The sequence below is a fragment of the Vicia villosa genome, linkage group LG3, assembly GCF_029867415.1.
Source record: "Vicia villosa cultivar HV-30 ecotype Madison, WI linkage group LG3, Vvil1.0, whole genome shotgun sequence".
In the NCBI taxonomy this organism is placed as follows: domain Eukaryota; kingdom Viridiplantae; phylum Streptophyta; class Magnoliopsida; order Fabales; family Fabaceae; genus Vicia; species Vicia villosa.
The window spans coordinates 169794514-169809312 of record NC_081182.1 but is presented as its reverse complement, the minus strand read 5'-3'; the positions used below and the strand labels follow the sequence as shown (position 1 = coordinate 169809312).

The 14799-nt window shown below is 32.7% G+C and overlaps 1 protein-coding gene and 2 long non-coding RNA genes across 3 annotated transcripts; all 3 read right to left on the bottom strand.

The window, feature by feature from the left end:
* Positions 1 to 6553: 6553 nt before the first annotated feature.
* On the bottom strand, positions 6554 to 7760 carry LOC131656909 (uncharacterized). The gene is made up of 4 exons (XR_009300369.1): positions 7599 to 7760; positions 7382 to 7477; positions 6854 to 6891; positions 6554 to 6653 (listed from the first exon to the last, which is right to left on the bottom strand). It is a non-coding gene; the product is annotated as an uncharacterized LOC131656909 (long non-coding RNA).
* A 187-nt stretch (positions 7761 to 7947) lies between these two features.
* Positions 7948 to 8668, bottom strand: LOC131656908 (uncharacterized). Its single transcript, XR_009300368.1, has 3 exons — positions 8542 to 8668; positions 8297 to 8444; positions 7948 to 8204 (listed from the first exon to the last, which is right to left on the bottom strand). It is a non-coding gene; the product is annotated as an uncharacterized LOC131656908 (long non-coding RNA).
* A 1447-nt stretch (positions 8669 to 10115) lies between these two features.
* Positions 10116 to 12246, bottom strand: LOC131656907 (cation/H(+) antiporter 4-like). Its single transcript, XM_058926466.1, has 2 exons — positions 11337 to 12246; positions 10116 to 11252 (listed from the first exon to the last, which is right to left on the bottom strand). The coding sequence occupies exons 1-2, from the start codon at positions 12204 to 12206 to the stop codon at positions 10131 to 10133; spliced, it is 1992 nt and encodes a 663-aa protein (XP_058782449.1). The 5' UTR covers positions 12207 to 12246; the 3' UTR covers positions 10116 to 10130.
* Between the last annotated feature and the right edge of the window lie 2553 nt (positions 12247 to 14799).

Here is a 14799-nt window from a genome sequence, read left to right as displayed (position 1 = left end):
TTCCATCCCGGAATATAGGTGTTAGAATAAGGATTGTTCTGCTTTAAGAACTTGATCTCTTCAATTTATTGAGGAGTTGCAAAATAATACACAGTTTGGTGAGGGCCATTACAAATCTCACAACGGACTGTCTGAGCCGGTTGAACTTGAGCCACAGTTTGAGTCTCAACAGTCATCTTTTTCAATCTCCGCTCAACTTTCGCAGCTACCTGATCTTCTATTTTCACAACTTGCATTGACAATTTCATATCCACTAATCCTTCAGGTTGGCTAATACTACGGTCATATAACTCCAAGTGTTCATTGGCCGCAATAGCTTCTATGATTTTTTAACACCAGTGGCTGTTGAAAAGTTGGATGAGCCACCAGCTGCTGTGTCAATTAATTGCTTAGTCTTCATTTTAAGACCATTCAGAAAACTCTGCACTTGTTCAATGACATCCATGTTGTGAGTTTGGCATGCCACCAACAACCTCTTGAATCTCTTATACGCATCTCCAAGTGATTCTTCTTCCTTCTGTTTAAAATTTACAATATCATACCTCTTACGAATATAAACAGCAGCGGGAAAATACTCATTCAAAAAAGTTGACTCCATTTGTTGCCATGTGGTAATACTCCCAACAGGTAATGAGTAGAACCACTCTTCAGCGTCATCCGCTAACGTGAATGGAAACATAACCAACTTCTTAGCTTCTTCAGAGTGTCCTTCTATCTTCAGAGATGTTGTCATAGTAAGAAACCTTTGTAAATGCTTATTACTCCCTCCATCCCATAATGAGTGACCCATTTGGAATAAAATGGTGTCCCAAAATGAATGATCCATTTCAACTTTCAATGCACTTTTTCCAATTTTACCCTCTAATTATTAAAAGTTTCACCATTCTCAATAAATGATAAGGGTGTTATAGTAAAAATGACATTCTCTCTCTTACTTTTATATCATTTTCTTAAACTGTGTGAAATGGTGTGCTGGGTCACTCATTATGGGACGGAGGGAGTAGCATCTTCATTTATTCTTCCTGAAAATGGTTTCTTCTCCAGCTATCAAATCGTTGCTAGGTGTAGTTGAAAGTGAGCAACATCGACCGGTTGATTTACAATTCTCATCCGGCCAGTTGGTGCATTTGCTCCACCATAATCACCTAACAGCCTTTCTATGAGAGTTGCCATCGTTTCAGCCTCCAAATCTGAATGCTCGGAATAAATAGGGAGAGTTTCCTCGTTATCAGATTCCGAAGCTGTCAGAATGTCTTATAACGCTTCCAATCGTTCTTGCTTCGCTTTTCGAAGCCTAGCTCGCAATGATCGTTCTGGCTCTGCATGAAAAATAAATTCTGCTGAGGCCTTACCTCGCATACAAAGATTAGATGATTATAAGTAATAAGCAAATGAAATACTAGACAAATAAAAAAAATAAAAAATAAAAAATAAACAATTTTAGTTGCAGAGCAACAAAAATTCAATTGAACTATTCTTCAACTTATAATTTGGCAGTCCCCGGCAACGGCGCCAAAAACTTGATCGGAAAATAGCAAGTGTACTATTTTTATCGATGTAGTAATAATGAGATTAATCCCCAAGTATCGAACTCGCGGACTGCGTAGGAAATATAAGTTATCGTAACGATTCAATTGAACAAAAGAACATGGGGGTTTTGTTGTTTGTTTGGAAATAACGATAAATGATAACAAATTAATAGAGAGCGTAAAAGTGACTTTAAGACAATATGAGAAATTATGCTAGGGTCAAGTGTATGAATTTTCTTGCAACAACCTTTAATCCTTATTTACGAAATATCAGTGTACATGAACTATTACCGAATCTCAAGAGTTATCTTCCCTAATTCCTTAGCGGAAAACCTTTTGATACTGTCTTGTATCCTAATTCCTTAGCAATTCAAGAAGTGATCAAGCGCAATATAATTTATCAAGATTATTACGGTTACTATGGAGAATCCTCATTCCTAAGCAATAACAACCGTAATATTATTGTGCAAACAACGATAAGGTGGTTTGTCCGACCTAACCCTTAACCGTAAATCAAAAATCTAATTGTCCGATAGATAAAGCAATAAGCACTTTGCACAATCAAATAAGTTCACACACGTAACGATTTCATAACATAAAGGAAATTAAGTTCATTACAATAGCAATTCAGGGACACCCCCTAGCATTGGGGGGTTTAGCCGCTCATAATATTCAAAGAAAATACAATAGGAAGATTAGACATTACAAGAAAATAGGATTGCTTTGATCTTCAATCGCAATTGCTCTTGAAGATATTTGTTCTCCAAAACCCTTGAGAGCTCTCCTCTTTCTTCTGCAATTCTTTCATACGTCAAAAAGTGATTTTCTCCTCTCCAAACAGTGACCAAATATCCTCTCAGCAAATGTTTTCTTCTAAAAAGTCCACAATGCCCTTCCTCAAGTGACTGGTTGAACGATTTGAAAATTAGATTTTTTTTGCGCACAAGGCTGACACGGTCATGTCCCATGACACCGGTGGCCGTGTCACAACTCTGTCTTCTTGGTTTTCATATTTTCAAGTTCTTCTCTTAAGAAAGTGTGACACGGCCGTGACACATGACACGGGTGGCCGTGTCACAGCTCTATCTCACCAAAATCCACTTCTTCTTGTCTCGAATCGTGCCCTGTACTGCATAACTTTAAACACTACCAAACACTAGATCAAAAGCAATGGAAAAACAACAAAAACTAGAAAAGATAACACAACAAACTCAAATACGAAAATTAACAAAACTAAAAAGAACTAGATTGAAACAACTTAAAATACCACCGAATGAAGTGCTTTTCCATTGATTCGAACACAGGAACAAGGTGAAATAGGTGGCCGATCAAAAGCTTATAAGGATTGATAGGTACTACCTATACCAACAAGATGCATCTTCTTTTCGGTAGCTCATTCCATAAGAACTCCACAGTTAAGCGTGCTTGACTTGGAGTAGAATTGGGATGGTTGACCTTCTGGGAAGTTTCCCAGAAAGCATGCGAGTGAGGTCAAAGCAAGCTGAAAAGACCCGTGTTGATTTGTGCAGTTTCTTTCACGTTGAAGTGTTGGATAACAATCAATAATAGAACTGGAGCTTTGATGTTAATTAAAGTATAAAGAAACACAAGAATAGGGGTGGAATTGAGTTTTTAGAATGAAAATTTATTCCCTACCCAAAAAATAACAAAAGGAGAACTTAGAATAAAAATAAAGAACAACATATTTTTATCATGGTTCACTATTAACTAAGTTACTCTTTTCCACCGCTAAGGTGATTTCTCCTTCTCAATAAGAATCTAATTCACTATAATCAAACTGATTACAACCAAAGAGGCCTACTGTCAATGTCTTCTTGAGACTTCTGAATACACCCTAGTTTCTCAAGAAATAACAACTCAAAAGTTGAGATATAAAAGTTGTGTTTACAAAGATGCTTCTAAGAAAGCAAATTACATAAGTTGAAATACTGAGATAAACACAAAAGTGTTTTTTAGAAATTTTATGAACAAAAGTTCCTTGCTTTATAACTTTTTACACAAAGATAAAATATTTATGTTCAAGCTCTCTTAGCAAAATTGTGATGGCAAAAAGTTGTTTTCCATTCTTCCAAGGGCTTCTTATATAGGCGTAGAAAGATTCGTTAGAGGGTAGAATGAGAATCATAGATTTTAGTTGTATTCTTCATAATTGACAGTGAGACTGGTAGACAACATCGTACCATAATGTTGTCTTTGTGCCACAATATCAAAATGGAGGAAAGAATATTTGATATGGTACCATGTACTATTCACTCAAGTAAACCTTTTTGATTTAATCTTCTAATCTTCTAATCTTCCTAGGCTTTAGAATGCGTTATCATTAAGCATGTTTAGAAGGATAGAAACTTGAATAAAAGTATTTCGAACTTTAGAACCTTCATATTCAGAGTCTTTAGAACCTTGTCTTTAGAGTCTTTAACAAATTGTTCATCAGGAGTCTTCAGAACTTGGTCTTCAGAACTTGTAGAGCGTATAAACCAAGAGCTTGAGAATCTTCAGAAGCCTGGTTGAACAGATTCACAGTCCAAATATTTAAGAAACACGTTCTTCAGAGTCGTTGTTTTTGAAGCGTTCCAAAAGTTGACAATTTCTTTGCAAAGTTCACTTTGTACACCAATTCGTCAGAGTCAGAACATATTAGCAAAATCTACATACTAGACAAAACCATTAGGTCAAAAAAAATTTCTTTAAGAAACAATGTATTGTTATCTTCAAAACTAAATGTCAAATACATAACAAAATACCGTTCTTACAAATTCTTGCCATAAGTATTTCTCATTGTAAATCTCGATTTTCTTTGTAGTGTTTCTTGTTCCTGAACGAGTCAATAAACTAGTTAAATAGTATCTTAGAAAAAAATGTTTTTAACAATTACGTAAATTATGAATGTCAAAATCAAATACTTAATTTATAAAAAATAAGTGAAATAATTTTTAGTACCTTTTAATAAATTTTTATAAGAACTATTATTGTAAAAATATATAGTTAAAATAATTTTTTTAAACGTATAACAAACGGAACCTAATCAAGATTATGATGTCACTAGTACAAAAATGTTAATTTACACCCGTTTTTTATTAAATTTACACCCGTTATTTTTAATAAAAATCGGGTGTATATCCACAGGGTGAGAAATGTCTAACGAATTTACACCCGTTATTTTTAACAAAAATCGGGTGTAATTGGGCGTAATTACGTTTTTAATTACACCCTGTTTTAACAAAAAACGGGTGTAATTGGGCGTAATTACGTTTTTAATTACACCCTGTTTTAATAAAAATCGGGTGTAATTGGGCGTAATTACGTTTTAATTACACCCTGTTTTAATAAAAATCGGGTGTAATTGGGCGTAATTACGTTATAATTACACCCTATTTTAATAAAAATTGGGTGTAATTGGGCGTAATTACGTTTTAATTACACCCTATTTTAATAAAAATCGGGTGTAATTGGGCTTAATTATGTTTTAATTACACCCTATTTTAATAAAAATCGGGTGTAAATATGTTCTTAATTACCCTCTATTTTAGTAAAAATTGGGTGTAAATACGCCATTTATGAATGAACAATTATATCTATTTACACCCTATTTCATACACACCATTTAGTTATATTTCATTTTCAGTCATAATATTGCAAATACTATAAAATCATACACATAAAAATCATATTTTAACCAAGTCAAAATATTTTTAATATTAACCAAAAAGTATACAAAATCATGTGCAGCCATAATATTTCAAGTACTATAAAATCATACACATAAAAATTATATTTTAACTAAGTCATAACACTTTCTTCATATATAAATTTTCTTCTTCTTTGGCTTTTGTTTTGGCAACATTTCTATCTCCTTATCCTCTTCAACCATTTGCATTTGATCTGGTAGATTTTGCTCCTCAACCTTTTGATTTTCAACCATTTGCAAAAATACTGTTATTCACCAAAAATTGGGGTTAATTCACACCGCGACGACCACGATCAGTGTCGTAATTCCTTCAATCAAAATCGCGGAAAGCAGCCATTTTTCAAAACCCTTGCCTATGACAGTGAAACTCAACTAATTTTTTCTTCTTAACCACTTTCAAATCAAAACCAGAACAAGGAAAAAACAAAAACGAATACCTAAAAATCAACAATAAGCAGTAATTGGAAAAAAAAATCGGAAGAAAATTGAAAATTTACAGCATTAATCATGGGCAAAGAAAGGTAAATACTAATCTCTCTTGCCTATATTATACAAAATGTCAAAATGTCAATACTAATCTATCTCACTATCTTTCATCAAAGGGTTGGTCAGCAGTTAAAATCTATCAGTAGCGCATGTTTTAAACTAGTCAAACTTGTCCATTTAAAATATATAAACCGTGATGGCGTAGTTTGGATAAGTTTCTAGCTTTAAACAACTATGATGATGACTATTTGACTCTTAGTTTTTTTTTCATTTTAATTTATGTTTGACTCTTAACTAACATTCACTTTTATGAACAGTTGAGACAAACTCTCAAAGTAAAGGGTTGCTGCTTCCGTTAGCTGCCTGTTCTTTGATAACACCTATAATCTCAATCCATATGAAGAGCGCGGGAAGTTCATGTCATTATGCTCACCACCGCCTTCTTCAATTATTGGTAGATTCTTGTCTTTATTTCATTTCAATGCTACTGACTTGCTGCAAAATTCTATCTTAAATCTAAAATGTAAAAGATATATTAGTTATCTTAAATATTTTTAATTAAATTATTAATTACTTCTACAAAATAAGTTTATTTAATTATTTTATTTGTTTGTTTCATCCCTAAAGCTACTCCTTTAACATTAACACTCATGACTCGGTCGAACTCGTCCGGGTCAAAGTTCACAATGCTATATAGTCTTTTACAGGGTGAGGAATATAGAAAAAATATATTAGTAATTATATGATGACATTGCTTTTCTGTCTGAGCTATATAGTTCACAGTGCTAATTATGATAGAAAAAATAGTAGGCAGAAATATGAGCACTAACTTTTCTGTCTGCTTGAGCTGCCTTTAGGAACCTTCTAATGAAAATGTATGCTTTTGGCACAGATATGTTAAACTTCAATGTGTTGACCATCAACTTCTCCTGGAATTTTTTTAATAGAAATCTCAATTACTTGACATCAGGATTTGAAATATAGGTTTGTAACTACAATATAAGATTAATGTTATTTAAGTCTACAATCCAGGCAGAGACAACAACTCATCTGCCTGATAGGACTGCACTGCAAAATTTTAGCATTGTGATATAAAAATATAATCAGTATCCTTAAGCTCAGAACATACCTCTTCAACAGTACAGAATCCTCTGATTTGTTTCTCAACTATATCAGTGATTATCGCGGATTCCGCCGGACCATAAACAGGAGCAAAAAATTAGACATACAAAATACAGGAACAAAACAATGCAACATATATGGTATATGAACATATGAAAATCAAAGTTCACTAGCATATAAAAATGAGGATATCAATACAACACGGTGACAGAAAATGATTACATTCACTAGCATCGAGGGATGCATTGGACAACAATAACACTAACACAAATCTTATTCACATTAGATGAGATCGCCAACTAAATCGATTAAATAATTGATTCAAGGGTTCTCTAATTTCTAAACCTACAGTTTCAACAAAGTCATATGGAACCAATCCTTTCAGTTCTGGGCCACTCTGAAGAATTCTTCTACATTATTCTACAGGATCAAGCTTCTTTTTCAGCTTGAGCTTTTACACATAACGAGAATTCAAACACTAAGATCGTTACTACAAAACAAATAACAGATACAAATTCTGAAAGCAATTGCTTACCTCTCTATTATTAATCATAAATTCTTCCACAGCTTGCTTTGCATACTGTGGGTCGTCACAAATTAAGATGTTGTCATAAATTGAACCGGCCTTCACCTGAAAATTCAAATTTAAACACAATGGTGCTTCGAATATTCAGTAATAGCAATTAATATCAAACTAGTCATCACTGTAGAGGAAGGGAGAAAGTAAGCAAAAAAAAAAAACAGATACGCACCTGCCACACTTCAATGCCCACATACTTGATTGGTTTCAGCACATAAAAGATCAGGATCATCCTCAAATTCTACAGGAAATAAAAAAAATCATCATTAGAGACTCGTAATGTTTCAGGGGCAATAAAGAGTCAAGATTGAGCACTGCCACAGCTCAAAGATATGCTCAAGTAAAATGCAATGAAGGCTAACATATTAGTTACTAAGATGACAAAAGCAATGTCGAACCAAATTTCATAAATTACCTTGTTGCAACAACAAATCATTTGCCTCACACCAAGAGTGAAAGCAAGGAGAGCATGTTCACGGGTCTAACCATCCTTTGAAATACCAGCCTCAAAACCTTCGAAGCCTCAGAAGATTTCGGTGAACAGCCAAACTTATTGTCTCAACTTCCGTTTGAAATTGGATCTCACCACCAGCCGCATTATAGTCTTTTAGCCGTTTAACAGCCACAACGGACCCGTCATTCAAGCAAGCTTTGTAAACTATTCCAAAGCCTCCTCTTCCTAGAATGTGCTTTGGGTTGAAATGGTCGGTTGCAGTACGAAGCTCTTTGAATGAATATCTTTTCAAATGACCAAGGCGGACTTCTGGATCGTAATGCTCTGTCAAGTAACAAACTTTTAGTATACGGCGATTTATGATTTATGAAATAGACGTATTTAAAGAAAGTGAATAAGCTTTAGCGAGGACGAACCATTAATATCGAAGAATATCTGTTGGTTGTGTCTATACCAAAAACCAAACAAGAAGCCCAACTATAGTAACAATAACAAATGCAGCACCAAAACTTGCACCGAAAGCAAGTGCTACATGATGACCTTTTTTACCATTGTCTGGATTGGCTGAAAATCGAAGTAATACTTCTAATCATGTCATGAAGAGTTTAAAATTATGAGGAAAAAAATTTAAGTCGATTACAAAGATATATGTCATTAACACCTTCTAAAGCTTCCGGTGCGAACGAAAGTGGCTCTGGCAAAACTGCAGTACAATTGTTTACTTTTGGACCACTTAATTAATACAACTTTTAATGTAGGACAGCCAGGTTTCTGGAGTTACAGTATTTAAGAATCTCATAAACCTGCAATATAGAAAACCACTTAATTAATAAGAAAGCTGCTTTTCAAATACTTAGGCCCCGCTTGGTTAAACCACATAATCAAGCCTATCGCATAAGAGTTTATTATCATATAAATACTTATGTATAAGCTATTTCTATACTAGCAGATAAAATAAAGTCAACTTCTTTTATATAAGCAATAAGCCGTTTTCATAAGTAATCCTAGAGAGTTAATGGAAATAAGCTGAAAACAGATTACAGATATGTCACGACTCATGAGCATTTTTCGTAAGCTCTTTCAAACAACCTCACAAGTCCTTATGCGAGTAGATAATCTCATATAAATCAATCCAAACAAACCTTGTTTGAATAAATTCAACTTAATTCCATGACAGAATTCTAGTTTTCCTATTAATAGGAACCCTCCAATGATCAATGAGTTGATTAATAGGAACCCTCCGCATCAAACAAAAAAGAGAAAGAATTCAGTTCAGCCATTTCACCGAACATTTGGTGTGCATGTTACGAAATGACTAATTCGTTAATAAACCATAATTGAACAACAATCACATAACACAATTGAAGAAGAGAGATGAAGAAGATTGAAACTGAAGTTCACTTGAAAAAAACGCATGTACCAAATTCCATCATGAATCTGTGTCGGCATCATCTTCATGTATCTTTCGTTTCTCTTAACTTCATTCTCATTCGCTTGTTCCAATAATCACCATACTCTGCCACAGATTGGATTTGGTCGAGGAAGAGATTGAAAAACATGTTAGATAAGCACTTTTAAGAGGAGCAAGAATTGCTTTTCCGTTTTCACGTACGTTGAAACTGCGTGTTGGTAACTTATTATTCTCTGTTTCTTTTTCATATATTTCATAGTATATTTCATATATTTCATATATCATAATACATGTTATATAATAAGGTTACCATGAAATAGATTAATATTTGGAGTTATAAAATTAAATATTGTTTTAGTCCATATAAATTTACACCCGATTTAAATTTAAAGGGAGTAATTGAGATCTGATTATAATAATATTTTTTGTTTACACCCGTTTTTAAAAAATAGGGTGTAAATTGTCACCTGCTAATACTTAAATTGTTATTTTATTTACAAAATTGCCACCGTATTTTTTAATTACACCCGTTTTTATTATATTGGAGGTAAATGTTAAAATTATATTGTTCATTTTGCACTAGTGTGTATTAAATTAGAAAATATATAAAGTTTCTTATGATGTACGAAATTAAAATATAAATAAAATCTGTTATGGTACTATAATTTAAAGATACCGTTACTAGAAAAGTATATCAAATATTTCTTGTGCATAAACTTGTAGGTGTATGTAGATTAAATAAAATTTAATGATGTTGAGATAGAACTGAATGATTGCATTGAGTTAAACAAACTACAACAACAAACATTACAAGTTACAAGCTAAAGTTAAAAAAAAGGTTACGTGGAGGATATATAATTGGTTTGTTGCTGTTGTTGCACAACTAAAATGAAAGCTTTAGTTTCCATATCAGGTGAAGCAAGCAAATCACCAATAACTCCTAATTCAGAATATTCAGTCCAATTTTCTAAACCAAATGTCTGAGGTGATTGAACTCCACTACGTCTTCCAACAATAAAAAAATCAAATTTATTTGCTATATTCCTAATGAAAGTAGTTGTCTCAGATGCATCCTCAATAGTTTTCTCTTCATACTTTACATTTTCAAGTTTATCATAAGCTCCACGAACTTCCCTTAACTCCTCATCATCGATCATTTTATCCCACCCCATTGCATCTTGGTCGCTCGCTAGCAATCGATACACATACAATATGTTATCTATGTTTTTGGAAAACCTTTTAGCCAAACACAAAGCTTCTCTATCATCAGGCCCTCCAAGAAAAATCATAGCTACTTTATAACCTGTTGATTTATTATTATTAATGCTTGTGGCTACATTGCCATGGTTAACCAAAATCCCAACTGAACAAGGAGCTCTTTCCAAAACCTTTGAATTCACTGTTCTTACCATTCTGTCGTCTGATTCAATTAAACCTTGTTGCGACCATCTTATGTGAAATGGTAGAATTATAATAGCTGCGTTTTTGTCTAATGCAAGGTAACAAACATCATCCTGCATAAAGTTTTGTGGAGATATTGCTGTGTATGTGTTAATTGTTGCTGAACCAGCGTGGTCCTGCTCAAAAAGGTCGAATGTAACCACTAACTCTCCTGAGTAGTTATGTGTTGACCCCATTTTTTGTTGGAGACGATGTGCGATGAAAATGGGTGTTGTTCTTCCAATTAATTCCATGACATGTACCACGTCTGCTATAAGCGTGTTGTTTGGTGCCGGAGAACATAGGTGTAAGAAATTCTTGACGTGAACCATATGACTTGCTCTGTGCACAACTGCAACTAAACGAAGCTCTGAATTTTGTTTTAGATTCATTATGTTTCTCTTCTGATACCCTGCGTATTTTCTTGATGGGTCGTATAATGCCTTTACACCTATTCTTGAGATTGTTGCCAACACTAAGGTTGATATTACCATAACACCTATTGATTGAGGATTTTTATTCTGCAAGAAACATAATTAATTAATTTTTTTAATTTGATTTATAAAAAGATAAATAATACAAAATGAAGAATAATTACTACTTACTGTTCCGTCGTAGAAAACAATAAAGGAGCAACAATCAACAACACCTTTGCAACTCAAAATGAGGGCAAGGCAAAGACCATCGGTTGTAGGAATATTGCAATATTTGCAAACAGTCATGCACTGCAGTAGCTTAATGGTATGCACCAAAAGGATGAAACCGGTGATAACAATAATAAGGATAGGCGGTCCACAAAGAGTGAGATCCACTTTCATGACACAACAAGTTACAAAAAGTGGAGTGAGAATCCATGTAGAGAATAATTCAAATTGATTAACCAACTCTGACCCTAGTGGCGGGCCTTCAGGAACAGCAAGACCTAATATAGTTGCTCCTGCCAAAAAAGGTTGATTGAATTTTCCAGCTAACAGACCTAACATGAAAAATGCTACCACTATTGCGTTTATGTATATCTTGTTAACCGGTTTTCCTTCTGGTGTGTTTTTTACCATCATCATCATTATTGGTCTCCCAACTAACGGAATCCCAATCATAAAAACAAAAAATAAAAGTAAGTTTTTAACCGTCACAGCTACTCCGCTATGCATGCTACTCACTATGGCCGTCCCCACACCTGTATAGATACTTCCTGCAATATCGTTTAAAAAACCCGACGACAACGCAAGGCGACCCAGTTCTGAGTTAAGGATTCCGATGTCTCTTAGCAAAGAAGCAATGACAGCAAAAGAACAACCGCTATGAGATATAACGACAATGGGTAAATTATAAGCTTGTTCTTCACCAATTAAACTTCTCCAGAATGAGCGGGTGAGAAATATGAGCAAGAAGCCAACCATCATGGGTAAAAAACTCGAAAGAAGAGCAATGACCCAAGATTTTTTGCCAGTTTTTGTTATTAATGTGAAGTCCATTTGAACCGAGTTTAGGAATAAGAAAAATGCATAACCATAGGATGATATTGTGTTTAGTATGTCTGGACCACCAAATGGAAATAACAACTTTTTGTATTCATCCAGTGGTCCTAATGAAATTGAAGGGCCCAGAATAAATCCAGTCTGCACACATAACAATCAATTATTATTTATATATAGGTACATAGGAGACAACAAAAAATATATAAATATATACCATACCATGACTTGTGAAATGAATAAAGAGAATCCTAGGCGCTTGAGAAAGAAGTGAAATAATTGTGTGATTAAAAAGATGACAATGATTTGAATCTCAAGCATTGTAAATGAAGATTTAGGAGGAACGGCAGTGTGAGTAGCCCATATGCCTTCAGCTATTATCATTTGTGGTTGTTCGATACAAACATTATAGACTTGATGACGTCTTGTATTATTATCCTCATACAACAGAATAATTGAAGTGAATAAACTTTTGGAGGAGTTCATATTTCCTCCAAAAAATTCACCAAATCAAATCAATTGCATGTAAACACAATATTGGTAGGGATAATATATATATTATATATCTATACAAGGAACTACACAACTATACCAAACTAGCTGCCTACACCTTAACAAGTTACAAATTTGTTATTTCGACCTTGTAATCTTAGGTGTCACACTAATTAAAACTACATACCTATCTTTGCTTTTCTTCAAAATATCAATGCTTTGTTGGAACAATCAATTAAATTTAAATTAATTAATTTTGGGATTAAAAATAAAAAAAGTGTCTGTACATGAATCTCATACCATGCAGTTTTGCTATGTTAAATTTTGTAACCTAAACTTGGGTTTTCAAAAATAGCTAAATTATTTTTATTTCAAATTACCACATAATAGCTTATAAACTAAGGTAGATTTAGAAAATACCCTCGTCGGCGGAGAAACAGCGAATAACGTGCATTGATAAATTTTGGAATAATATATTAAACCTTTATTGAATACTATAAATAATAAATAAGCTAACATTGATTTTTTTCTAATAAAAGTATTAGGCGTGTGTTTGATTGTATGGTAACAAGGGTCGGTGTTCTGACTCTTTAGAAGTCCGGGGTAAAGAAAAAAAATCACCTCTAACAATAAAATAAAGTTTTAATCGCCTCTAAAAATAAAAAAAATCTCAGAAACAATATAAAAAATATTTAATTATAACAATACTAGAAATACACGTATTACCTGTGGAATTTGCTGCAGAAAATATTCGGCAGGTTTACCTACGAATTTTTCTGGGACTTTCTTAAACCAAATAAATAAATTCTACAGGAATACCTGCGGATTTTGCTGCGGTTTGTATATTTCAAATAGAAAATAAAACTATAATGCAAAATCCGCAGGTAAGTCCGTAGGAAAGTTTCCTGCGAACTTTGCTATGAATATCTTTTTTATTAAAATTAAACTATTATACAGAACCCGCAGGTAATTCCGCAGGAATATTTCCTGCGGATTTCACTACAAATTTTACTATTTTCTAATAATTTATTTATAAATTTTTTTAAATAATTAATTATTATATTTAATGGTTAATTATTTAATATTATTATATTAATTATTATATTTAATGGTTAATTTTTTTAAATAATTAATTATTATATTTAATGGTGAATTGTGTTATTTTTAAATTTTCATCTTAATTTTTTAAAGGTATAAAAATTTGAAAAATAAAATTAAAGAATAAATATATTTTTAGTCCCTATAAAATCACCAAAAACTACTTTTAACCCCTATAAAATTATTTTTGCACTCACTTTTAGTCCCTGTAGGGGGACTAAAAGTAAGTGCAAAAGTGATTTTATACGGACTAAAAGTCAACATTTTTTTATAGGGACTAAAAATCAAAATTGAGATATTTAGAGGGATCACAAACTTATTTAACCCTAAAATTAATAAAAGGTATTAAAAAATTTGAGAATGGGTATTGTAGATTTTTTGTAACAACCAATTTTTTTTTAAAAATCTATAAGTAACTCATATTTCAAAAATATTACCTCAATAACTATGTTTGGCCATTCTATGTTGTGCCTCCTTTTTTTTTATTTTTAAATTCAATAGCTTGTGAATTTAATGTTACTTACGGATTTACCTGCGAATTTACCTGTTGACCGGACATTAAAATATTTTACCATAGGTAACTGATTTTTTTTAAAAAGAAGGTGGCGCCATATGGAATAGCGACTACGTGAAAAACACCCCTAAACATAATTGACGATTTCTCAATACATCCCATAGATCTTTTAGACACCAAACAAAATTTCATGTATGCCCCCAACTTCTGTAGATGCATCTCCGAAGAACTCTTTAAAAAAAACTTCATAGGTATTAATTAAAAAAATTAAATATATTTTGGTTAAAAATTCTAATATATATATATATATATATATATATATATATATATATATATATATATATATGAGAAAATGGGTGGTGCACTGAAATTGTCAATTATTTTTACACGGTCAACTAATGAAAATTATGTATCCTGCCAACTATATATATTAACGTGAATTAATAGTATATTATAATATTATATTATTTAATATAATTTTAGTAATAT